The 27,459-nt window shown below is 36.8% G+C and overlaps 1 protein-coding gene across 5 annotated transcripts in view; it reads left to right on the top strand.

The window, feature by feature from the left end:
• The window catches only part of EMCN (endomucin), a 92,457-nt gene that overhangs the window by 13,164 nt on the left and 51,834 nt on the right, over positions 1–27,459 (top strand). For all 5 annotated transcript variants that reach the window (XM_084873842.1, XM_084873840.1, XM_084873844.1 and 2 more), the window contains exon 2: positions 25,383–25,511. In XM_084873842.1, coding sequence (XP_084729968.1) covers positions 25,383–25,511 — 129 coding nt within the window. The remainder of the gene's footprint in view (positions 1–25,382; positions 25,512–27,459) is intronic.

A 27,459-nucleotide genomic window follows, 5' to 3' on the forward strand; every position in this document is an offset into this window, starting at 1 on the left:
TACACTACTGGTGAAAATATGGACTAGTACAGTGTTGGCAAAATTATTAGTCAACAGAGTCAAATATCAACAGTACTAATGATTGAAATTTCTTTTGGGAGCCAAATTTTTAAAACAAACTTCTTTTAATGCCACTTCTTCAAAATAGACTTGCCCAGGCCGTGGTATTTTGTGGAAGAGCCACACTCAAGGGGCCAAAGAGCCACATGTGGTTTGTGAGCCGCAGTTTGCCAACTACAGCACTAGTACAACCACTATGGAAAACAGTAGGGACTTTCCTCAAAAATTTAAAAATGAAAATTGCCATTTGACCCAGTAATCCTACTTCTAGGAATATAACCTATGAAGCCTGAAACACCAATCAGAAAAAATATATGCACCCCTATGTTCATAGCAGTGCAATTTATAGTAGCTAAATCTGGAAACAGCCCAAGGGCCTGTTAGTAGATGAGTGGATAAAAAAGCATTGTGTAGTTGTATAATTACACAATGGAGTATTATGCAGCTATAAAAAGAAGAAGAATATCTTACCCTTTGAGACAGCATGGAGGGACCTGTAGAATTATTATGCTAAGCAAAATAAGCCAGACAGAGAAAGACAAATATCACATGATCTTACTCATGTGCTACTGGCACAATCAGATAGCCATTGGGGAAAAATATATTGGATTCCTACATGACACTTCAAATAGCCGATTCCATGTGAATGGTTTCCTAAGAAGTAAATTTTAAAACATTAAGAACAAAATATAAGAAAGTATTCTCATTATTTTGTTGTAGAAAGATACACAAAATCACTAACCATAAAAGAAAAGACATATATTCTATTGTTTTGCAATTACTCTATTAAAAGACACAGTAGTAAAAATTAAAATAAAACCACAAAATGGGAGGAAATATTGGACATGGATATAATGGACAAAAAACAACTAAAAAAAAAAAACACACCTCATCTAGAAATATATAGAAAAAGTACAAATCAGTAAGGAAAATAAACACAACCCAATCCAAAAAAAAGGCAGACTTAAAAAGGTACTTCACTTTTACATTAGACAGCTCTGTATGTTTATTGCAATATTTTTATAATATATAAAAATTAGTGATAGCTCAAATATCTAGATTGCAAATTAATGAGCAAGTTATGGTTTATTCATTTAATTAATTGTGTACAGTGATAGTGAACAGACTAGAGCTTTAATCAACAAAATAAAAAATCTTAAAATATAGTAATTAACAAAATATAAAAACTACCTACTGTATATTTCCATTTGCATTAAGTTAAAAGCAGTCAAATCTAAGTTTGATTATATTGAGATATGCACATAGATAGAAAATTTATAAAGCAGCAATTTTAAACCTTTTCATCTCATAGAATACATAAACTACTAAAATTCTGAGGCACACAAAAAAACTGTATTTTTTGTTGATCTGGAAAAAATAGGTATAATTTTGATTCATTCACACCAGATGGCTATTGTGTTGGCTGTTTTTGTTGTTGTTGTTGTTGTTTGTTTGCTTTATTTGACAATCTAAGGGAAAAGAGGTTAGTGCCTGTGACTAAATAGTCAGGTATCACATGTTCTAAAAACTCTTGTAGCACACTAGTTGAAAATTACTGCTATAAAGAAAACATTACCATAAATTAGATCAGCTATGGGTAACCTCTAGTAGTGACAGAGGGATTTAACTCACAGAACATTCCCAAGGAGCTTCTGAATGGCTGGTGATATTCTATTTCTTAAACTGGGTCATAATTACATCAAATTCTGGCTATTCCTTAGGCATTATATGTATATTTCTATTTGTATGCTTTTCTATTCATATTACCTTTTATAATTGTAACAAAAGCTGGGGGGGTGATAAAAATGCAGATACAAGCATAAGAAACTTACAAATTGAAGTTGAAATCTATTTAAAAGAGTAATAAACTGCCTTATTGAGTGAAAATGATAAGATAAAATGTGTCAAGGTTTTAAGAATGACTAGTACACAACAGAGGCAGAATGTATTTAATCAGAAAATCTTAAGCAACACCAATAAAAGCAAGCTATGGAGAGAAATGTCAGCAGCCTTCTGAAACATTTTGTGACACAAAAAAAAAATCTCTTTTTAGCAAACAAATCTCTATTGTCATTCATCATAAACTATTGTGAATTCTCCATCCCCTACATAAAGGGAAGATCTACTGGATACTTTTAAACTTTCATTTAGCTGTTATCATTTTCCTCTGAATCTCATTCTGCTATTCTCCTAGGTGGCTTTCCCTCTTATTCAGAGTTAGAAGCCTTTTATGTAAGACCTGTCTCTATTCAAGTTTGTCCCTTGTATTGTGGTAGCTTTCTCCAAGATGTTACCACCTGGAATTTTAGCTGCCAAAGGCCTTCGTCATCTTTAATTTGATATACACTGGTTGATATGTGAGTCTGTCTCAGGTCACTAATGGCTGACCCTGAGGACTCATGGCTAGCAATGCACCTCAAAAGCCCTGGTCTCCACCCCGTCTTCTTCATGAGACTGAAACCTACCTGCTGAAGTGCAAACTGAAGTCGCTTGGTATGCTTTTTGGTGTTTAAGAGTTTAATTCTTTGAGGACTTTAATTTCACTTCAATTTTCTCCAATCTCCAACTAATTCAGGATAAGAGAAGTACTTTTAAATTTTTTTCACCTTGAGAAAACATTTATTAAAAGCACTTATGTGCTTTCTTTACCATAGAATCATTTCAAAATGGTAGCATGCCTGACTTTATGATTTAATATCAAGGATACCATATTTGTGTCTTAATTGAGAGTTTACAGAGTACTTTCTGTATGTTATCTCTACAAAACCCTGAAAGGTGGACAAACTGGTATATGTTAACTATTTTAAATTTATGAATAGTTTTAAATACTTAAGGGAGTTTAATTAACAAAAAATACTAATGGGATTAAATGTTTAAAGGGTCTCTGTTACTGCTAAATTTGCTATATTAATAAATAGAATAATAACATTTATAAACTAACTTAAAATTTTAAGAAATATATTTTTATTTTGTAAATTAAAATCAAACACAGCCTTACATTTAAGAACTTTAAGAGTATACTTGCAAAACATATCCTATCTAATAAAAGAGTAATATGCAGATTGACCATTACTCCAACACACAAGATGGCTGCCCCCATCTGGTCAAAGATTCTGCCCTCATGTAGACACAGGATGGCCACCACAAGATGGCCAGCAGGGGAGGGCAGTTGAGAGGGACCAGGCTTTCCAGGGAGGGCAATTGTGGGCCATGAGGTAAGCAGAGGAGCAGTTGGGAGGGACCAGGCCTGTAAGGGAGGGCAGTTGGGGCAATCAAGCCTTCAGGGGAGAACAGTTGGGGATGACCAGGCCTGCAGGGAAGGGCAGTTAGGAGCAAACAGACTATCAGGGGAGCAGTTAGGCATCAATCAGCCTGGCAGGGGAGTGCTTAGGTGGTGATCAGGCTGGCAGGCAGAAGCAGTTATGAGCAATCAAGAAGGCATGCAGGCAAGCAGTTGGGAGCCAGCAGTCCTGGATTGTGAGAGGGGTCCCAGATTGGAGAGGGTGCAGACTGGGCTAAGGGACACCCTCCTCCCCCGCACATGAATTTTGTGCACCGGGCCTCTAGTATTAAATATTTGCGTCATAAATGTAATATATATAACTAAATTAGATTGACAAGGGAAATAAAAATTAATTTTATTCCATCACCTAACACAGTATGTAATGCTTATATACATACTAAGCATTCAGTTATGGCCTGTGTTAAATGGAGGACAAGGACTCACTAAATATTCCATTGTGTGGTTTAAGAATTATATATATATAGGGATAGTCATTGCAGATGGAACTAATAAATAAGGCTTCATTCAAATGGCACAACTTCGGTTGAGTGTTAAAGAAAAATTATTTGTGTTCTCTAGGAGTTTCATTAAATAAAAAAGATGGAGGAAAAACATAAATGAAGTTATAGAGTAGTAAATAAACATGCCATATTTATGGGGTAGCAGAGAAACCTGCATAGATTCAGGTTATAAATAAAACTTTGATTTTATTCTAAAATTAGAGGTCCAGTGCACTGGGGGGAAGGGGGGGTCCCTCAGCCCAGCCTGTACCCTCTCCAATCTGAGACCCCACAAGGATTGGGCCTCCACTGGCAGTTGGACATCCCTCTTATAATTTAGTACTGATGGCTCCTAATTACTCACCTGCTTGGCTACCTGATTGCCCCTAACCACTCCCATGCCTACCTGATGACACCTAACTGCTCCCCTGCCAGCCTGATCACCCCCAACTGCCCTCCCCTGCAGGCCATCTTGTGACAATGTGGAGGCAGCCATCTTGTGGTGACCTGGGGACAGACATTTGTGATGATGTGGGGGTGGCATCTTGTAGCAGCCATCTTGTGATGATGTGGGGGTGGCCATCTTGTGATGGCATGGGGCAGCCTTCTTGTGATGCCAGGGCATAAGGGTCAATTTGCATATTACCTCTTTATTGTATAGGACACAGACATTCACTTTCAATCCAATCATATCTGTCCTTCAAACTAATCAAACAAATTATAAACTTGGGACAGCCAGTTTGCAAGATGGACCCCAATGATCCTTGCCTTTTGGTACTCAGGCCCTAGAGTGGACCATTCTCAGTTAAGGCTGAATTATGTGACTCATGGAATACAGTGGAAGGGATAGTGTGTGATTGGCAAGGCCAGGTAGTAAAAGACATTATGGTTTCTACCTCATTCTCAGGGGGAGCCAGCCATCCTGTTATGAGAGCAATCAGGCAGCCTTGTGGAGAGAGCCAGTGGGAAAAACTGAGGCCTCGCACCACAGCCAGCACCGTGCCAGCACTGTGCATGAGCCACCTGGTAAATGGCTCTTCCAGACCCACCAAGCCTGGAGCTGATTGAAGCCCTAGCTGTAATTGCTAGAGATTGTTATTGAGTCTCTCTCATGAGAGACCCCCAATCTGGATTTGGTTAAAGGTAGTCTAAATTTATTGCCCCATTAAATACTGTGAGAAATAATAAATGATCGGTGTCTTAAGACACATGTTTAGGTAAAATTTGTTGTGCAGAAATAAATGGCTGATATGAGTGCCATAAGTTAAAATCTGTAATACATTTAAACTTTTGACACAATTTTGATTGATATTCAGATGAACAGAAAGGACACTTTGTATCAAGACAGTTTTTTGTTGTTGTTTTTTTGTTGTTGTTGTTTTTTTAGATGCAAGGTAAATCCTTCTCTCTCAAGCTATACCCACAGTAAATGTTTAATTGATATTGGCTGAATTTTTTTAAATTTGATCCATTATTTACTTGCTGCATAAAGCTCAAAACATCTTTAGGATTATATGCCTTGCCTATTGAATTCTTTAAGTTCAGAGTTTTCATTTATCATTGAAAAACTGGTATAGATAGAATTAGAATGTTGCATTATCATCATTTTTATAATATTATGACAATAATAGTAATATATTTTATAAGCACTATAGTTTTTTTGCTATTCTTCCAACAGATAATTTTAAAAATTACTCATTGTTATTATGGAAGTTATCATGTTATTTTCACAGAAGATATATTTTACAAATGAATTTGGCTTTTAGATATTATTTGTATTTCTTGATGTGCTTACAGGAGAATTTATTTGTTAATGAACTATATTTGCTTATTTATTTTCTCTGAATATTAAGAAGTAATTACTGATTTTTTCATGTAGTGAAATATCAAAAATTGTAAGGTGAAATTCTTTTCACTTTCTTTTCATGTATTGGGAAATGAAAATAGAGAGATAAATGATATTAAAGAAACTTAAGTTTGGAAAGGATTAAATTTAGTTTTAGACATAGTTTCCTCAGGTTAAACAGTAAATTATTCCAGCTCCTTTTTCTTTTCCTCCTGGAATCCAGTTTGCATCTTTACTCACATTACTTTATCTTCTTGGACAACTTTGCTCTTACTTGCATAAAACACAGACATAAAAATTGAATTCATGGTGTAATAAAGATCTAACCACATTGAACAGTTAATAATACTTTTTAGTTATAAAGTATAATGTCATCACTACTGTTTCATTGCAAGTAGAATTTTAAGATAGAATAATGATTATTTATTTCTTGCTTAAGGCTTCCTTTGGCTTTACATCTTTTTATGATGTATTTATTCTTAAACTGTTTTACTAACTTTGCATATTTTTCGCTATTGCTCTTTTGTTTATATTTATGTCTACTGAAATTTATCATGTAAATGAACAATAATTTATCTAATTATTTTTTATATTGTCATCTTCTTTACTACTATCAAAAATACTAAAAATACTGTTCAACATACTGTCCTTTAAAAACCTGATTTGGAGATTTTTTTTTTTTTAATATAAAGCTCAGATCTGTTTGTTATATTGCTCTAAATTTTTTCCTAAATTGCTTTTCTCCTTTTGCCTTGTAATTCAGTTTGTACTGTCAAAATCAAAAGCCTTACTCAAGCCTAACCAGATTGTTTAGCACTTATGTCTTCTGCTTTGCACAGTAGTCCCCTCTTATCTGTGGGTAATAATTCCAAGATTCCCATTGGATGCCTAGACCGCATTTAGTACCAAACTTGCAATTTTTCACTTAAAGCATTTTATGGTTTTTCTTTAGCTTATTCAAATTGCCAGCATCCCTACTCATTTTGAGGCCATTATAAGTAAAACTGGAAGCCTGATGCATGGAGATTCATGGAATAACAGGCCTTCTTTTCCCTGGCTGCTGGCACCACCTTTGGGCTCCGGCCCAGGAGCCACCTCTTTCTGCTTCGGCCCTGCCTTCCCACACTGCCCAGAGGCCCTGAGCTGCTGGGGTAGTGCAGAAAGCCTGCGTCATTGCCATGGTGAGGATGCAAGTGTCTCACCCTGCCCCCGGCCTCTTGGTGCCATTTTTGTTGGGATAATTTCCATACTCACTTCTTATTGGCAGGTGGACATTGTGAAGATATGGCCAATTTGCATCTTTCTTTTTTATTAGTGTAGATAAGGGTTCCTTGAACACAAGCACTGTGATGCTGTGACAGTCAATCTGATAATGAGAACTCTATGAAGCAACTAATGGACAGGGAGCACATGAAGCATAGAGACACTAGACAAAGGGATGATTCACAAACAGATAGGAAGGCTAATGGCATGAGATTTCATGCTACACAGAAGGGTGTGCAATTCACAACTCCAGAATTTTTTATTTCTGGAATTTTTTATTTGACATTTTTGGACCATGGCTGACTGGGAGTAACTGAAAATGTGGCCAGAATTAAATAACTTTGATGCAAATCTTTATTATACCTTTGGCTATCTAAGTGTATATTTGGTATTTTTATATTTTTACTATGCCTTATACCCACTTATTTCACTTGTCAACATAGGGAGTGCAGGATCCAAGCATGGAAACATTACTGTTAGTGGTATCTGTATAAAAAATGACTTTTTCATAGTATTTACTCTTGTGGTTATTTATATTTACAATTTAATAAATATTTAATAAGGGCCTATTGTCAAGTACAGCATTCATAATAGAAATGTTAATGTATATGAGTAACATTCATACAGAAATGTTAATGCTATCCTGACATTCAATTCTAATTGTTTGAATCGATCATTCTGGTATATCTTAAATAATGATTCTAAACTAATAAAAAATGTTTAATTATGCACCGTATTTCTTAGGCTTTTTGAATAAATGAAACTAATTATATATTAATAATAATGAGATTATATCTACTTATTTCTCTTACCTTCTCTGTTATTCTGTCAGGCAAATTCATTTAATTGTTGTGACCAGAATTCATCTTCCAAGCAAGAAAAAAATAAGTTTACAAATAAATTCCAAGTGTAATTTAAAGGCAACCTTCACACTTAGAAAATACTTTATTGCTTAATACCAGTGAGATCTCAAGTTTCAATGATTTTTGCTGCTGCATTGAAGTGCTTACTCATAGCGCCAGAATCCATTTTTCTGATTATCTATCTTGCCATATTTCTGAAGCAAACAATTTATAGCCAACTCTGTCTGAAATAATTTACTATAGAGCAAATTTATGATTATCCTCTGCTCAGCAAGTGCATAACTGTGACTCAGCAATTCTGCATCTAGTAAATGGTATTTAATCAACTAATAAAATAAATTTATATAACTCACATATCACTTGGATATTGTCTTTGTGTAATATAGAAACATGCTTGAAGACTTTTTTCTGCTCAAAGAAAATACCAATGTCCCACATTTCTGCAAACAAATCCTTTGGGGGGGCAGAGAATAAATTACCAGGTGATCTCTCCTTCCAGCATCCAGCATCCATCCAGTCCTGTACTCCATTTGGTATCTTGCAACATATCACTTTGCATTGGCAACATCTAACACGCAGTTCCCCTTTCTTTCATGGGGTCCCAGAAGAGCCACTTAACTAAAGTTTTGGTATTTTCCGAGCCTGTGTGTCCAAACAGACTTTACTGAAGGAAGGAAGGCTTATTACATCAGAGTGACGCAAAGTTAAGAATGAGTTTTAGATATCCAGGTTCTTTAAAAAAAAAATTGTTTATCAAGTTTTAGAGAGAGAGGAAGGGCGGAGAAAGAGAGAAACATTGACATGAAAGTGTAACATCTCAATCTGATCAGCTGCTTCCTGCATGGGCAAAATCCCCTCCTGGTTTGTAAAATTCCTTCTTTCTTAGCCTTTTCTTATTCCTGGTCCCCCACCTCAGGGGTAAAAAAAAAAAAAAAAGAAATAGTTTCCATTTCCTTAGTCAGAACAATTCAGTGCTCTCTAGCTCCTTCTCTTACATCCCTTCCAGCCTGGACATCCTTTAAATATCAAAATCACCATTAGAAAGAACACATCTAAACATTTGTTCTTAGATAAGAAAAAATGTTCCATCCTAGTCTTCATCTTGGCATTTGGGAAGGGATTTGGGAGGGTTCATTCCTCTAGTTAAAATTGGGTGATATCAACCAAGAGGGTACTACTTTTAAATAATGAGACGAACTCTGATTGAGAGGTAAAAGTATACAGTTTATTTCTTACTTCTGTCTTTCTTGCATTCTCCCCCTCCCCCGGTCAGCAGAGCAGATACTTCCCAAATAGGCTTTGAGAACATATTCTGGGAGCCTTTCTGTTGCCTACCAATTAAATAAATAATCAGTCGCAGAATTTGGTGCAAGCTCTTTCTTTTCCCAGGGGCTGCATCTGACCCACAACATGCAGAGTTATTTTTAAATGTGTGAGATTTAATTAACCTACCACAGGTGATTTCTTTGATGGCATCCTGATGAAATGTTCAAAATATATATATATTTTTTAATTTGGAAAACATACCATATAAAAGCTAGTCTCTAAAATCACAGAGTAGACACCATGACTTCTCTGTTGTGTTAATCCAGAATGGGCTCCTGTTGGGCCTGTGGCTCAGAGCAGTTTTTCCTCCTCCTGTGTGGAGAGACTGTGGGGAGACAGTCCACAAGCATTTACAACTAGGATATACCTGAACCCTAAGGGCTTATAAACCCCTGCTTGCTGGTTTCTAATTAAAAAGTATTGGGTCACACTGTTTAAAGAGGGTCCCTAACCATGTGCAGGACATGTTTGAGACCAGATATCTAATTCTGACACAGTATGTGATGTTAGATGAAGCCTCCAGTCAAAATAACAAAACCGTATTGTTATTGATATACTAAGATATACAAGGGAGTGGCCCCCAATTTTCTTTGATTAATCTCATTTTCATGGAATTTATTGTGAATTCCATTTCTAAGAAGATAATAATAGCACCTACATATTTAGAAATAGAATCTTTCTAAATATTTAGCAATTTTTAAAGTGTTATGTTTTATTAATAACAGTGGAAGATATACATATTTCAAAATAGTAGCACACATATGTGAATTTTTTTCAGCAAACAGACAACATTGAGTGTGGAGATCTATTTAATAATTCCTGATAAAACTCTGCAGATTCCAGTAGTATCATGCCCACAGCATCTTAGCAACTAGGCCTATAAAACTGCACTATATAAAATATCTTACTTCTAGTAAACAACTTCAAATTTTCTTTTTATTATCCTGCAATCTTATTATCCATTTATTATCCGTCTACCATTATAATCAAAACTTCTTAAAAGAAATTATATAAGGATATTAGAAAAAGAAAATAATAAAACTAAATTATAAAATCTGGCAAAGTCATTGTCAAAATTAAGACATAAATGGAAGCTAGGTTATGATTTAGGAGGAGCTTAAGTCTTTTTCAAAAAGACTTTGCTATCTTGAGTCCACTGACTGCATTGCGCGTGGCCCTGAAAGAAGTTAACCAAGCACGGAGAGATAGTATAAGCAAGAAACATAAAAGTATCTGACCTTTTGGTTTTTAATTAGGATAAATTCAAGTAACAACACAGATATTAGCTGCACCTCTCACCTTTTTATACATATTAATATTTTGATTTGTGAAAAAACCCTATAGGGTAGGTTTCTATAATATTGAAAATTGAAGTTTAAGAGTTTAAGCGATTTGCATAAAGTCACATGGCTGGTAAGTGTTTGGGCCGGAGCTCAAACTGGGCAACACGGCCTCAGAGCCTGCACTTCCTATTTCACACAGCCCTTGATTTAATACTTGCTCACAGGTTATATTCAATTACTTAGTGAATTTTCTGAATTCACATGGGAATATATGTGTGTGTGTGTGTGTGTGTGTGTGTGTGTGTGTGTGTGTGTTAAAAAATAGCAATGCAAATGAAATGACAGGGCAAAATAGTTTTTATTGTGATCAGGGTAATTAATGATTTTGCTATAAAAGTGAGACCAAACAATAATATATTTGCCATTTCACTGCTAATTTACAGCAAAACAAGAAAGGTAAACACTTTTCTGCAATATTGCCCTAAATACAGGACAAGTAACCAATAAAGTGATAAGGACATGAAAGATGTTGTATCTTAAAAAACCCTTCATAAATTTTCTCTGAATCATTTGATATTAAAATATCATTGATCTTTCTACTTTGAAATTTTTAGTAAAATGTTGCACGTTAATGTTCTAATGATGAACAAGATAAGACAAAACTTTGAGCTAAGAGGTTTTGTTCTCATATCCTAACTAATAAAGGAGTAATATGCAAATTAACCATCACTCTGTTACACCCACAAGCTAATCAAAGTGAGTATGCAAATAAACCCAACCAAGATGGCTACCAGGAAGGAGGCTTGAGTTTTCCCCACAATGGAGGAAGTCAAGCTTTCCACACACCCTGGCAAAGTTTCAATTATAGAAGGTAAACAAATCCAAACAGAAATGGTGGCAGCCACTGAGCAAGCAGGAGGCTTAGCTCCACTCTAGGTTACAAAGTTTTCAATTGTAGAAGGTAAATAAATTCCAGATACCACAGCCTCCACTTGGGTCACTCAGGGGCGTGGCTGGCCTGCAAACCACCACAGGCCCCTTGCTCAGGCTGCCCCATACCCGAAGGGAACCCCACCCTGATCCGGGAAACCCTTCAGGGCAAACCAGCTGGCCTCCACCCATGCACCAGGCCTCTATCCTATCTAATAAAAGAGTAATATGCAGATCAACCATCACTCCAACACACAAGATGGCTGCCCCCATGTGGACAAAGATCCTGCCCCCATGTGGACACAAGATGACAGTCACAAGATGGCCAGCAGGAGAGGGCAGTTGGGAGGCACCAGGCCTGTAAGGGAGGGCAGTTGGAGGCAATCAACCATGCAGGAAAGGACAGTTTGGGTTGACCAGGCCAGCAGAGGAGAGAAGTTGGGCGCAAACAAGCTGGCAGGGGAGCAGTTATGAATCAATCAACCTGTCAGGGGAGTGGTTTTGGGATGATCAGGCTGGCAGGCAGAAGCGGTTAAGGGAAATCAGAAAGGCAAGCAGGCAAGCAGTTGGGAGCCAACAGTCCTGGATTGTGAGAGGGATGTCCAACTGTGGGATGTCGGACATCCCTCGAGGGGTCCCAGGTTGGAGAAGATGCAAGCTGGGCTGAGGGACATCCCCTCCCTCCAGCCCCGTGAACAAATTTCATGCACTGGGCCTCTAGTATTTAATAATTCCTGATGGATAAACTGGTTGGTCAACCAAAAACAGGAGGCACTACTAATGATCAATGTTTTTGGGTTTTTTTACTTTTAATACTTTCCATATCTTAATTAGTTATATTCACTTTCATAACAATTAGCAATAATATAAAAAATATACTCTAAAGTTGTTGGAGTACTAAAATATTGGCATAGCAATACTGCAACCACATGACATTCTAGTTCAAAGACTCTAGTCAATGTAGAGAAAAATAACATGAAAGATTTCTCCCAGATAACAAGTTTATGTCTCCATAAAGCCATTATATAAAACCGCTAAAGAACAAGCCTTGGTTTGTAGAAATGTAGAAATGAGAAGATCAGAGCTTAATTATTATCACACATGCTTGTGTTCCTGCATTCATTATCTATCATTTAAAATTTTTTGTCTCTTTAAACAACTCTTTTCAGGGCAAAAAAATGATTATCTTTGAATTTTTAAAAGGTAGAGATCATTTTTTTGTCCTTTTATTTTAACCTCTTTTTACTAAAAGTACAGTCCTTCAACTTACACAAATTAAATCACATTTTAAATCAGCTAGAGAATTTTTCTTTACAATTAGAGAAGACAAAAATAGCAGGAGATTAATGATAAATGAGATACCTCTAATTAAGTCAAATATCATTTTCTAGCTCCAAATGCAAAATTGTAGACTATTTTTAGAAAAAAAATAACTCACTTGTTGTAGGTAGACCAGCACTCTAAAGAGAAACTCACTCGGTCCAGGTAACATTATCAGATCGCAAATGTATGTGGACATTTTTGTCCTTAAAAACATGGAATTGCCTTCAGGGCTCAGATTTCTCCCAGATAATAAGTTATATTTCCAAAAAGCCCTTGTGTAAAACTGCTAACGTACAAGCCTCCTCTTGGTTTGTAGAAATGCAACACATAATTCATTTTTTTGCCATAATAAATATTTACATTATAATTAATCTTAGAGGTGATACAATCTTACAGTTGAAAAACGTTGTTCAACAGCCACTTTTTGTAGAGACGAAACTGAGGCTGAGTTGTAAAATGGCTCACTCAAAGTTATATAGTTAGCTAATGTCAGAATTGCCAGATCTTTGTCTTCTTTCTATCTCCCATCATGTGGTTCCATGTGTGAAAGTCACAATTCTAAACTATCGTGACCTACTGCTACAGGTGTCTAGTGAGACCATCCCCATTTCTGACATTTCTGAGGAAATGCTGAAGAAAATGTAGTTAAGACTCAAGACTTCAGGTGGCTGCGTTCTGAGTTCAGAGGAAAGCTGGAGGTGCCGTGGCAGAGACAATGGGATTGTGCTTCCCTGTATTGTTGCTGCCCCTCATTGAGTCCAGAGAAGGGCTAGAGCAGCACCTTTTCTTTCAGGACTGAGAGCGCACCCAATGGATCCCCTTTTTGAAGTCATGAAATGGGCTCAAGAGATTTGCTTCTAAATATTGCTGGGGCATACAAGAGCATACAAGAACTTGCAAAGCCCAAGCATCATTTTTTTTAATTTTTTTTGAAGATGTGTTTGACCTGCAGAACCACACTTCCTCTCTGGAATCAGAGTGTAGTATGGTGGAGGGGATTCTGGGACAATTGTCTAGGAGTCCAGGAGTATGGCCAGGTTGCTCCTTTTCCTTCTTATTCTCATCCCTATAAATATTAAATATAACCTTTGCCTTTTTATATCTCGGAGTCAAACTTCTTCAACCAAACTTGGTACATTAGACAAAAATCCTTTCTCATAGAGTCCACAATTTAAAAGCATCATATTCTGGAACATGACTTTTAAAGAATCATGATTTTTTTGTGAAGGAAAAAATAACTGCATTGCCCCACAGTTTCCAATCTAACACCTGGGCGAAGGGAGGCATTTGCCTTATACACCTCCGTCCATTTGTCAGCAAAACACCTTGGATTTTCAGGTCCATTTTGCAGCTATTGTTGTTTTCTGTTTAAGCAACTCGCCAATGTAATGTTGCCTTCCTGTTCTCCCCAGAGGGGCCAGGTGGCTGAGACACCTGTGCATGCTCAGAGCCTGCTAAGCTTGGCGCTCCCTGCACACCTCACAGATGGCTGGCAACTGGAAGAGGTTCCTGTGTAGGGCACAGCTTTCTCCCACTGATCTGAATATTTCCCTCCCTGTGAAAAATGAGACTTCTTCTTACTTCTTTTCCACCTAGAAAATTTAATCACTCTCAAAATTTTCTGCTTGCTGCAGGACGTTTTTAGCCTTAATTGAAAATGTACTTCATATTTTAAATTATTTTCTCAAGAGTTGCCACGAGAGCCGAAACCGGTTTGGCTCAGTGGTGGAGCGTCGGTCTGCGGACTGAAGAGTTGCCATGAGCTCTGATGGATGTTTTTATTGAAAATAGGATTTTTCCATTTACCTCTCCCAAAAGATTCTGCTTATAGTGTCTAATATCAGTGTCCCCTTACAGGCCTTATATGGTACAGCCTTTATTTTATTTGACCTGTTGACTTTCCCTTCTACCTGAATGTACTTTCTTTCTTTTTTCCCCATGAGACTTTTTTTTTTCCTTTTTGTCTTCAATTATTTGATTCCTCTTGAATCTCTTCCTCCAAGAAAATGATTTTGATTGTTCTACACTCATTCAGAGACATCACCTTACTCTGATTTCACTTAATATTGTAATATTAATTTATAGCACCATTTTATATGGCACATTAGCATAATTGTGTAATGTTTCATATATATATTTGTATATACAATATATATATATATCAAATATCAAAATGAAATTTTACTTCATGAAAATTGAGTTAAGTAATTTATTGGTTAGTGCATTACTTAAACATTTTAAGAGGATTATAAAGTTTTGGATTGATGCAAATAGAAGAAATAATTAAGGATACATCCTCCCATAGTAATTGTTGGGTTTTTTTGAGAAAAAATTAACTGCATGTATTTGGTTAGCAGTGAACCAATGTGAACCTTTGCTATGTTGAAAAAGATCTCATTAGTGTAAATGTGTGTTACTGTGAAACTGATCATCAAAGAGTTGGTGCCTTATTTTTTCTGAAGACTGTTTTGGTGGAAATATGAAAAATGGTGTCATATTTTATTTAATTAATCAATTTAAATATAGTTTAATTTTGTGCATACAGTTGACATATATTACATTTTTATTTTTAATATACATTTTAAATATATTTTTATTTCAGAGAGAGGAAACGGGAGGGAGAGAGGGATATAAACATCAATGATGAGAGAGGATTACTGATAGGCTGCCTCCTGCATGCCCCATACTGGGGATCAAGCCTACAACCTGGGCATGTGCCCTAACCAGGAATTTAATCTTGATTCGTACGTCAATGCTCAACTACTGAGCCACACAGAGCAGGCTTGATACACATTTGTAATGTGTGAGAGAAAGTTAAAATTTTCAACTTAAAGTTCACTAATGATCCTTTACTAACAAAGAAGATAAAAGGTACCCATTGAAGAAGAATTATTATAATGATGTTAATTACTGACGAATTATGGAAAGGGTCACGCCTACTACTTATAATATCCTGATTTGGGCATTGCTACCCAAACTTAAGAGTGGATTCATATCCATTATACACTGGGATGTATATGAGGCTAACCACCAGAAAATCAAAACTAAACAGTAAGAAATTATTTTATTTCATGATAAAATCGATGTAAAATTTCTGAATGCTTGACAGTGTAATATAGTAGGTGACTGTAATATCAGTTAGTGGAAATAATACATAATAATCTATTGAAATATAGAATTATATATTTTATCTGAAATTTTATATATTGGTTGTTCTAGGTTAGAAATTATATTACCTAATATATAATGATACTTTGAGGGTTTATGAGACTATTTAGTAGTTAGCATTTTAACATACTGTAATTACATATTTCTAAAGAAATAATTCTTCTATTTCCTTAAAGAATTTAACTCTTACAAAATGTTTGTTTATATCCCTAACCAGTTTGGCTCAGTGGATAGAGTGTTGGCCTGTGGACTGAAGGGTTCCAGGTTTGATTCCAGTCAAGGGCATGTACCTTGGTTGCGGGCACATTCCCAGTAGGGGGTGTGCAGGAGGCAGCTGATCAATGCTTCTCTCTCATCGATGTTTCTAACTCTCTATCCCTCTCTCTTCCTCTCTTTAAAAAAAGTCAATAAAAAAAATATATATATATATATATATATATATATATATATATATATATATATAATGTTTGTTTATAATTAAAACTGACAAAGTAAATATTTTTTCAGAGATAGTTCAGGAGAAACTTCATGGGTGCATTTCACATGCCCGTATCCTATATAATAAAACCCTAATATGCAAATTGACCCAATAGTGGAATGACTGGTCACTATGATGCACACTGACCACCAGGGGGTAGATGCTCAGACAAAAGCTGGGCTCAAGGCTGGCAAGCACAGCTGCAGTGGTGGAAGCCTCTCCTGCTTCTTCAACAGCACTAAGGACTCCTCAGGAGATGTCTGCCTGCAGGTCCCAGGCTGTGAGAGAGCACAGACTGGACTGAGGGACCCCTCTCACCCCTAGTGCATGAATGTTATGCATCGAGTCTCTAGTGGTAGAATGAGAAACACAGAACTTTCTAAATTGCATAATAGAATGCTGAACTGGAAATCAGTAGGACAATTTTACTGGGGTGATTATATTTTGAAATTACCTTAAACTCATATATTGTCTAAGCCAGCGTTTTTCAACCGCTTTTCCGCGGCACACTAGTGTGCCGTGAGATGTTGCCTGGTGTGCCGCAGGTGCAGACAAGACAAGAATTTTATAATTTTTCACTATTTTGTTTACTTAATATTTCATAATAAAGTAATTATAAAATACTTTCTTTGTGTTTATTTGATTCCTATTCAAGAGAATTACTTTATATATAGTCAATATAGGCACAGAGTTAAATTTTTTAACATTTTCTAATGGTGGTGTGCCTCGTGATTTTTTTCATGAAACAAGTGTGGCTTTGCCCAAAAAAGGTTGAAAAACACTGGTCTAAGCCATAAAATGTAGAAATTGCATTAGAGTAGGATAGCAAAAAGTTCTTGCCAAGTTTCAAGTTCTAGAAATCTAACTTAGTCATTCAGTGTTTGTGTTGACCTAGAAGAAGCAAGATCTATTCTCTTTAGTAGTGAATTTCCAGTGGACTTTAGACATGGACTTGGTAAGGGAACAGATAACTGGAGAAATAGCTGCTCATTATAAGGATAAATGGAATTCTAACTTTTAGAGACTATTTGTTACCTAGGAAGATTAGGGTAGATGACTTGGTCATTTGAAGATATGATACTTGGTTTCCAGCCATAAGCTGAATTCTCAAAGACACGATATACAAGTTCACAAGAAAGATCCCATATGGTATTACATATGAACACTGGGGAATTCTCTACCTTGAACTTCAGAGAATGGAAGACTAGTTAGGATCTATGTAAATTCCTTAGCATAAATCTATCATATCATTTCTATAATTAAAATAGCTATTTGATTAAAACCCCAACAATGCTTTGTCCTTTCATAGCACATGAAATGAGTGGCATGGTGTCCCTGTGTTCCCTCAGTTTGGGTGTACGGACATAGGATGGAATCAGGACAAAATGCCATCTGCTTCTCTTACAACTTCCCAGGACCAACACTGTCTGACTTGGCACAAGTAAAGTCCTTGTCATAAGCAAAGCATGGGTCCTATTAAATTTACCTTTTATCACCTTGGAGATAAAGAGAGGGAACATGCTACTTCACCATATCTCATGAAGAGAAAATACTTCAGAATAAACCATTTTCTTAAATAGTTTCTGATGACATCAAATCAAGCCTGGAAGAAACTTTACTGCACAATAAATACAATACAATTATAACTGTTTCTTGCATCATGGTCAATAAAACCTTCAACAGTGGGAATACTTCTTATCCACCGTACAATAAGAAAAAATTTCTATTTGCTGACTTTTAAACTGAGTTAATTTCTATTTTTATTTTTCAAATATAGTTTTAGCAGATTAGAAATTTCCTTTAAAGCAATAAGTCTAATACGTGTGTGTATGTATGTGTATTTGAAAGAATGAATGTTTGTTATTTTTAAGGGGAAAAATGGTGAGTTATTTTGTCTGTTTTCTCATTCTAGGTACATAAAGGTGAAACACTGTGTAGTCATTTCCTCCCTTTCACTATCATGCCTTATCAAAGGCAAAGAGCAGGTGGAGTTGGGGTATGTGGCTTTGCAGAGAGCCACCTTCCCACGGCAAGATGTGTGGTGGTGAAGGGTATCTTCTCTGAAGTCAAGGCTGTCTGAATTAAAATTTCGACTGTACTACTTCCCCCTGTGTAATGTGGGCACACTGCTTAGCCTCCTTGAGCTTCAGGGCCCTAATCTGTAAAATGATGCTCATGACAGTATGAGCACTGCCCTGCTTTTGTTAGGATTAATCTGCAGAAAGAGCTCACATTGTATCTCGCTCACCTGGTTCACTCAGTATTTTTCGGAGTTGTCAGTCCTTGCCAAAAGAGGACATACTCTCTGTTGAACAATCTGAAGAACTAATAATAGAGATGTTAATTCTGAGTATTAATGGAGTAAGGGTTACTCATGGAAATCAGTGGCCAAATGTGTGGAAGGATGCTGAGGAAGGAAAGTCTTACAATACAGCTCCATTTTACCTCATCAGTGGTTAGAAATTTGCCTCCTTGTAATTTGCCTCAAGTCATTTTATGGGTGGGAATTTGTTGATTTCACCTGCTGACTTCAGGAGGGCAGCGGACATTGCTAATATAAAAATGGGGACATTCAGCTCAGTTCCACTGGTGTCTTCTCATTTTCTGCTACACCATTTCCTCATCGTTTTGTCTACAGGACAATTTATCTTTGTTCATTTTCCAAAACCCCCTACTGACTTATTGATAATGTCCCAAGTCCCTGGCTTTAACGTTCAAGATTCTCTAAAATCTGGCTTCCAGAATTTTACCAAACATTCACTCTATCCATGAAGAGGGTATTGCAATCCAGCCAAACAGAACTGTTTGAAGTCTTCTCCATTACTTCTCAGTTCCCCACTCCAGATCTATGCTTATGTCCTCTCCTCTTCCTGTGTGGTAACACTCTTGAAACTCCATCTCTTATGTCAATTCTTGAATGAAGCATTCCTTGCTCATGCCAGCAGGGTGGTCATTTTTTATCTGACAAACTCTTGTAAAATATTTTATGCTCTAACTTTCAATTTTTTAGCTGGAATCACAGTAAGGAATATGTTTTGTGTGGCACATCTTTCAATTAAATTTACACACACATACATGCACCGAAACAAAAGCTTCATAAAGTTATTTGCAATATCATCCTAATATTGTCCCTTTTCTCTTTCATTTGACGAAAGTTCTGACTATAATCCACTAAACAGATTTTGTTGTTGTTTTAAATTAAATGTATTGGGAGACATTGGATAATAAAATTATATAGGATTCAAGTGTAGAATTCTATGATACGTGATCTGTATAATGCAAATGTGAGCTCATAACTCAAAGTTGAGTGTATGGGAATGGAAGGAGATATGGTTTTAGATGCATCAGGTTATGCACTATTCTTTAAATGTATCATAACCTGCACTTTGAAAAACACTGTTCTACATACAAAATATCTTTTATTATTTGTTATATATAAGCATCACATCCCTTACAGGATTGAAAGCTACTCAAGGGTGATAATATGTGGTACATTATAGAATATTTTACTGTATTGAATTGTGCTTTTCATATTTGTTACTAAGTGTTTGTGAAAGGAAAAAGGTAGGGAAAAAAGAAAGGAAGCAAGGGTGAGAGAAAAAGGGAGGGGGAGGGAGGAAATAAGAAAAATATCTCTAGAGATGTTGGTTATACTCAGCAATTAATATTGTTACTATTTTGGAAGTCAACAGATGAGAAGCATTCAAATAATTACAAGAAAAATTTCCAGTCAATGTGCTATGTGCTTCCTTGAATAACTTCTTCAACCTTAATTTAAACTTAGAAATTAGTGTCTCATCATGGACTACAGAGAAAAAGAAAGATAGACAGAACAAAATGACAATAGAGAGAAGATAACCTCATCTATGCTAGGTTCCTTCTCCCTGATGAATATTGTGGGAAAGCGAGGGATGACCAGAAAGTTGTGAAGTATATCTCCAGAGGTGAAAAAAGCTTTTGATTTGATTTCCATAAAGCCTGTGAAAAAACAGTTCTGTCATTTCAGTATGTGCTGAACACAACTAGTATATGCTGAATACATCAAGCAATTTCTGTGTACTGGCTATAAACAAAGTTTGGTGCTAAGTGCTAACATTTCCAAGCACTCAAAAATATAAAGTAGCAATTTTCCACGGGTGTATCACAAGAATTTTTAAAACATGCAATACCTAATTATTTAGTCAGGGGCACTGATCTCTTTTTCCTTAGATTGTCAAATGAAAACAACGACAATAGTCAACACAATAGCCATCGATGTGAGTGAATCAAAATTACACCTATTATTTTTGTCAGATTGGCAAAAAAAAAAAAAAAAAAAAAAAAAAAAAAAAAAAAAATCTATAATATATTCTTTTGATGAGCCGCCAAATTTTAGTAATTATTAATTGTGCCATGAGATATAAAGGTTGAAAACTGCTGCTGTAAAGTGAAACAGGAAATATGCCCTATCTCATGGCATTTGAAATATTACTTTTCACTGACATGAAAGATTATTGGTATTTTCCAGATTCAAAAGAGGAAAAATTTTAAGTTAAGTTTATTTTTATTCATTATAACTGAAGAAGTTAGCACCTTATATTTAATGTAATAAAAGTTATAATTAGTGAGATTATATATATCTTTTTAAAGGATTAAAACAATTATTTTACTACAGTGAAAAACAATCTTTGAACTTTATTATTTTTGAAATGTAAAATACATAATTATAATACCAAGGCTACATATCTTATTTTTTAATATTTTAATTAAAAAACTTTAAAAATTACACTCGTAATTTAAAAGAGGAAAATTTTTTAAAGAGGAAAATTTGGGATGAAATTTAAAGTTGAAAATTATACTAGTGACATACATTTACTGAAATGACATAGCACTGGGATTTAAATATAAGTCTTTGTTGGGGGATAACCAAGAAGGAAGCATAATAAACACCTGTACTTGCTGCCTCTTACAACCACATCAAAACTCCAACTAAAAGACAAAATAAATATCATCCAAGAACTATGGGACAGCTGATTGAGTGGAAGTTCTACAACAATAAAAAAGTACATTGAGACTGGTAGGAGGTGTGGAGATGCAGAAGTGCAGAGGTGCAGAGGAGGCAGGCTGAAACAAGTCCTACCCTATAAGGGTGTCTCTAGCATAGCAATTCTCCCATTGTAGACACAGCTGGTCCTCACAGCCAATTGGCCTGGAGGTCAATTCCTCCCAGTAATACCAACAGCAATCAAGGCTTAACTACAACAAGACAGTGCACACAGACCACGAAGGGGTATACCAAGAGTGTCCACTTCAGGTAATTGGAGAGGCTGATCCACTGGGCCCTATAGGACACCTGACACACAAGGCCACTCTATCAACACAGGGAAGCAGCCAAAATGTAGAGACAAAGACACAGGTCACAAATGAAAGAAATGGAGGAGGGCAAACTACTGGATATAGAGTTCAAAACCACGGTTATAACGTTACTCAAGAATCTTCTAGAAACCTCCGAGAATTTTAGTGAGACCCTTAAGGATATGAAAAAGGACCAATAAGAAATTTAGCATACACTGACTGAAATGAAGAATAATATACAGAGATCCAACACTAGACTAGAGCATCCCAAGAATAAAGTTGAAGATTTGAAATACGAAGAAGCAAAAAACACCTAACTGAAAAAGCAAGAAGAATCCAAAAATATTAAGATAGCATAAGGAGCCTCTGGGACAACTTCAAGCATACCAACATCCAAATTATGGGGGTGCCAGAAGAAGAAAGAGAGCAAGATATTGAAAACCTGGAAAACCAAGATGGTGGCCTAGGTAAGCACAACAATTTCAAAGCAACAACTAAAAGAACAGGCCGAAGCCAGTTTGGATCAGTGGTAGAGCGTTGGTCTGCGGACTAAAAGGTCCCAGGTTCAATTCCGGGCAAGGGCATGTACATTGGTTGCGGGCACAGCACATCCCCGGTAGGGGGTGTGCAAGAGGCAGCTGGTCGATGTTTCTCTCTCATCGACGTTTCTAGCTCTCTATCTCTCTCCCTTCCTTTCTGTAAAAAAAATCAATAAAATATATAAAAATAAATAAATAAATAAAAAGACAGAATGGACATCATCCAAAATCACAGGAAAGCTGGCTAAATGGAAATTCTGCAACTAGAAGGAAAGAGAAAAGCTCACGGATCAGAGGAGCCACAAAGGCGCTGAGGTGGGGAGTTACACTCGCACAGAAGAAGGGCTGCAGAGTGCCTGGCTGGCAGGAGAGAAAAGGAAGCCCTGACTGCACTGAACCCCAGTTGCCACTGCACTGAAACCCAACTCTGACTGAAAACCATGGACCCAGGTTCATTCTGGGGGAGTCTGGACTGTAGAGAAATGTGCACGGAGACTTGCAGGCTCAGGGGAGCCACAGTGGCAGGGTTCTGGATGCACAAGTGCACTCAGAGAGGTCTGACTGCAGCGGTTGCCACAGGCTTTCCAAAGCTGAAGGAGTCAGAAGATCCTGACTGCACTGAAACCCAGTTCCCTGTGAGCCCCTGGGGTACTCATGCTCTTACAGGGGGAATCTGGACTGTCAGACAGAAACTCAGGGGATCCATGGAAGGCAGGGGGTCTGGAGGTGTGTGCAAAGGGCAGGGCTGAAGGGAAGCCAAGACTGTTGGCTCAGCCCTGAGACTCCGCCCCATCCAATATGACCACAGAGGCTTTTGCAATTTTGCAAGTCTGGTCCTATAAGGCTTTCTCCAATACAGACAGTATCCTGGTGTAGACATAGTTGATATTCACAGCCAATTGCCCTGGAGGTCAATTCCTCCCAGTAATACCAACAACAATCAAGACTTAACTACAACAAGGCTGTATACACAAAGGGGAGCACCAAGAATATCCACCTCAGGTAACTTGAGAGGCTGACCCACTGGGCCATATAGGAAACCTAGCACACAAAGCTATCCTACCAACTCAGGAAGCAGCGAAAATGCAGAAAGAAACAGATCACAAATGAAAGAAATGGAGAACAGACAACTGGATATAGAATTCAAAACCACGGTTATAAGGTTTTCCAAGAATTTCCTAGAAAAGGCCAATAAATTTAATGAGACCCTTGAGAATATGAAAAAGGACCAACTAGAAATTAAACATACACTGACTGAAATAAAAAATATTATACAGAGACCCAACAGCAGACTAGAGGAACGCAAGAATCAAGTCAAAGATTTGAAATACAACGAAGCAAAGTACACTCAGGCAGAAAAGTAAACAGAAAAAAGAATTTTAAAAATTGAAGATAGTGTAAGAAGTCTCTGGGACAACTTCAAGTGTGCCAACATCAGAATTGTGAGAGTGCCAGAGAAGAGAAAGAGCAATTTATTTGAAGAAATAATGACTGAAAACTTCCCCCATCTGGTGAAAGAAATATACTTACAAGTTCAGGAAGTGCACAGAATCCCAAACAAAAGGAATCCAAAGGGGACCACAGGTATTCTTTAAGAAGAGGAAGAAGAAAAAGGTAAAGATAAAATTCATCAACAACAAAGTGACAACAAATACATATCTATCAACAGGCGAATCTAAAAATCAAGTGAATTAAAAATCTGAGTAACAGAATAAACTGGGAAATATAATACAATAGAATCAGGGCCATAGAAAGGGAGTGGACTGACAATTCTCAGGGGAAAAAGGGTATGGAGGGTGCAAAAAGAGATTAGACAAAAATCTTAAACATATGGACGAGGACAGTGGAGGGGTAAGTGTATGGGATGGGGTGGGAACTGAGTAGAGGGGAGCTATGGGAGGGAGAAGAGAAACAACTCTAATAATCTGAACAATAAAGATTTATTTTAAAAATAACAAAAAGAATAAGTCCTTGTTATTCAAAATCCGTCATCTTAACTGAATGCTACTCCATTGACTATACATACATAAAAAGTATGTATAGTCAAATAACAACATAAAAATAATGCCTTCTATGGACATGGATATTTTTTCCAAGTATGTAGACATTTGTTTGTTCCTTTTTGATCTTCAACCCAACAGTGAGTGTACAGAGGCAAGAATAGCAATATATAGGATAAAAAATTTATATAAATGCTAATAAATTATAATAATATTATGTGAAACAAATGTTTTATAAATCATTCAGAATTAACTCCTACATCACTTTGAAAAATTAGTAATATTTTAATGGAACTACTAAGAATTATTAAATATTGAGTTTTTATTGCCAAATAATGAATTATTAACAGTAAATATGTAATATAGATCACAGTTGCTTTCATTTCTGTGCCCCTGGTTGTTAAAATTTGGAGAAGTAAAACATTTGAAAATGCAGATTTATAGTAACTTAATGGCCAAAAATTTAGGCATGTTGAAAATTAAGAATATTTAGTAAAATATCCACTGCCCAGAGAGTGTCTAATTATTTCATCTGACATTAGCTTAATTGATTTAAAAATATTGTTAAATTTTAAATGTACACATGTATTCCGCACTAGTTTTGTCAGATACTTTTTTGTTTCAGACCCACAGACTGCTCATGCCAGCCATCTTGAAAATTCACACCATTGGTGAGAAGCAGATAGTATTGGCTGACTTAATAACAATTAGAAACAATTTCAAATTCATGCCCTACTGGCTGTGTTAACAGCATATACACGGAGTTCATTTTACCCTATATAATAAAGTTGTAATATGCAAATGGCTTTTACACTGCGAAGCATAACTACCCATCACATAATGACTGGATCACAGATCAACAGGAGGGTGGGGCAGGGAGCTACGGTGGGTGGCTGAGAGCTACAGTTTGGGGCAGGGCAGCAAGTTATGAGGGGAGAATGGGGGTGCAGGGGAAGCTATAGGAGGGGATAGGGTAGCAAGCTATGATGAGGAGCTGGGAGGCGGGGAACTACAGGAGGGCAAGGCAGTAAATGGAGAGCTACTGGAGGGCGGCAGTAAGCTACTGGTGAGCTACTGGCACACGGATTTGTGTGCTGGACTACTAGTTTAAATATAATAGTCTGTTGATTGGCAAAATAAATGTAAATTTTAATGCAACCACTTTGACACAATTTATTTTTTTCAGTTGTTGGAACTTCAACCAGTCCTGTATTAAAATCAACAATTTCTGCAGCAAAAACATCTGGACCAACACCAGTTATAACGACATCACTAAATCTTGCTGTGCAATCAACAGCTGTAACATCTCCCAAAGGTAGGATAAATACTTAGAGTGAAATTCACTCTAACTTTAACAAATAAAATTAGTAGTGCCTTTGTAATTTAATCACAGGAAAATAATTTAAGACATTGCACCTGTTGATATGAAGTTCTGTGCTAGTTTACTATTTTGAAACTCATGTTATTTTGGACTGAATACAGAACCCTGCAATCTCAGTGGGACTCTTTGATAATGTTCCCTTAGATCACTTCCTGTTTGAGACTTATCCTATTGTGAAGGTTATATACACAAATTTTATTTTTAGAAAAAAATAAAACCATCATTTCCTAAATCATAAAAATATCTTTCTAAATTTTGCAGTTCTCCACGTAAGTAGCACAGGTGACTATATTAATAACAAGCTGATTTTGTTAGTTATATTGGGCTGAGTATAGCTTTAATTTTCAGGTGTCAGTAGCAATGTCAACTCTATTCTGTTTTATGCTCTAAGTATAAAGGGGATTACCTTACCATCAATGAAAAGTAAAAGGAGACATTACGATCATTGAATTTAAAACTCAAGAAGTTATCCGAATACTGCATTTCCTATCCTGCAACACACATAAAATGAGGCAGATCATTCATGTCCAATAATCAATGGAGAGAAAAAAAATTCTTTGTTGACTGCCTGTGGCATTAAAAACTGATAGAATATTAAATTCATAGAAATACCTGAAAATCATACATCCAAATGAATGGATGACTATAATTCCCTCATCTATCTTTCTTACCTCTCTATTCTTCATTCACCTTTTATTCTAATGCCAAGCTTAAACACATGCTGAGGATGGATGATGAGTAGTTCACTGGACCTGAATGGTTTGGGGATTCGTAAAGTAAAATGGTATTATAAATATAAAAGGCCCAGTGCATGAAATTTGTGCACAGGAGAGGGGTCCCCTCAGCTCAGCCTGCACCCTCTCCAATCTGGGACCCATTGGGGGATTTATGACTGCCGATTTTGGTCTGATCCCTGAGATCAGGCCAAAACCGGTAGTTGGACATTCCTCTCACAATCTGTGAACACTGGCTCCTAACTGCTCAACTGCCTACCTGCCTGATTGCCCTTGCCAGCCTGATCACACCTAACTGTCTCTGACTGCCAGCCTGGTTTCTCCCAACAGCTCCCCTCTGCTGAACTGGTCACCCCCAACTCCGCCCTCCTGCTCATCTGGTTGCCCCTCATTGCCCCCCTCTGCTAGCCTGATGACTCCTCACTGCCACCTGCCAGCCTGGTCACCCCCAACTGTCCCCCCTCTCCCCTGTTGAGCTGGTCACCCCAGGCAGCCTGCTGTTCAGTCATTTGGTCATCCCTTGCTAAGCCCCTGCCAGCCTGGTTGCCCCATGCAGCCTGCTATTCGGTTGTTACTGTCAGGGTGTCATGACCAATTTATATATTATCCTTTTATTAGAATAGATATTCCACTATAGGCCCAATGCATGAAATTCATGCAAGAGTGGGCCTTCAGGCAGCTAGCTGCCTGGATCCCTCACTTGCAACCATAATGGCTGCAGCCCTGGCTTAGTCCAGAAGGATGTAGGGTCTAATTAGCAAATTATGCTTTTATTATATAGGTTATCTTTGAAATGTTTAATTTTAAGGTAAAGCCTTAAACTCCTAGAACTTCTCTATCACAATGTGAGAAAGTATTATAGCAAGAGGGCATCTCTATATCTCTATCTCTGTCTCTGTCTCTATCTCTTTCAGTTGCTCTAGCTGACACCTTGGTATAAATAAGTACTGACTTGACATGCAGACCCAAAAGGTTGAACTTTCGCAGTTTTTGTTTTAACTACTTGGAACTTATGTTTTTTCAATGGGAATATTCCTAACCCTGACTACAATGATCTATGGTGAATAACACTGTCCAAATAATAACACAAATCCTAACCACTATGTACATGACCATGAAAGGGCAGAGGTGGAAGTGAGTTTCCTGAA

This window comes from Pipistrellus hanaki (assembly GCF_964339955.1).
Source record: "Pipistrellus hanaki genome assembly, chromosome: 1".
Classification (NCBI taxonomy): Eukaryota; Metazoa; Chordata; class Mammalia; order Chiroptera; family Vespertilionidae; genus Pipistrellus; species Pipistrellus hanaki.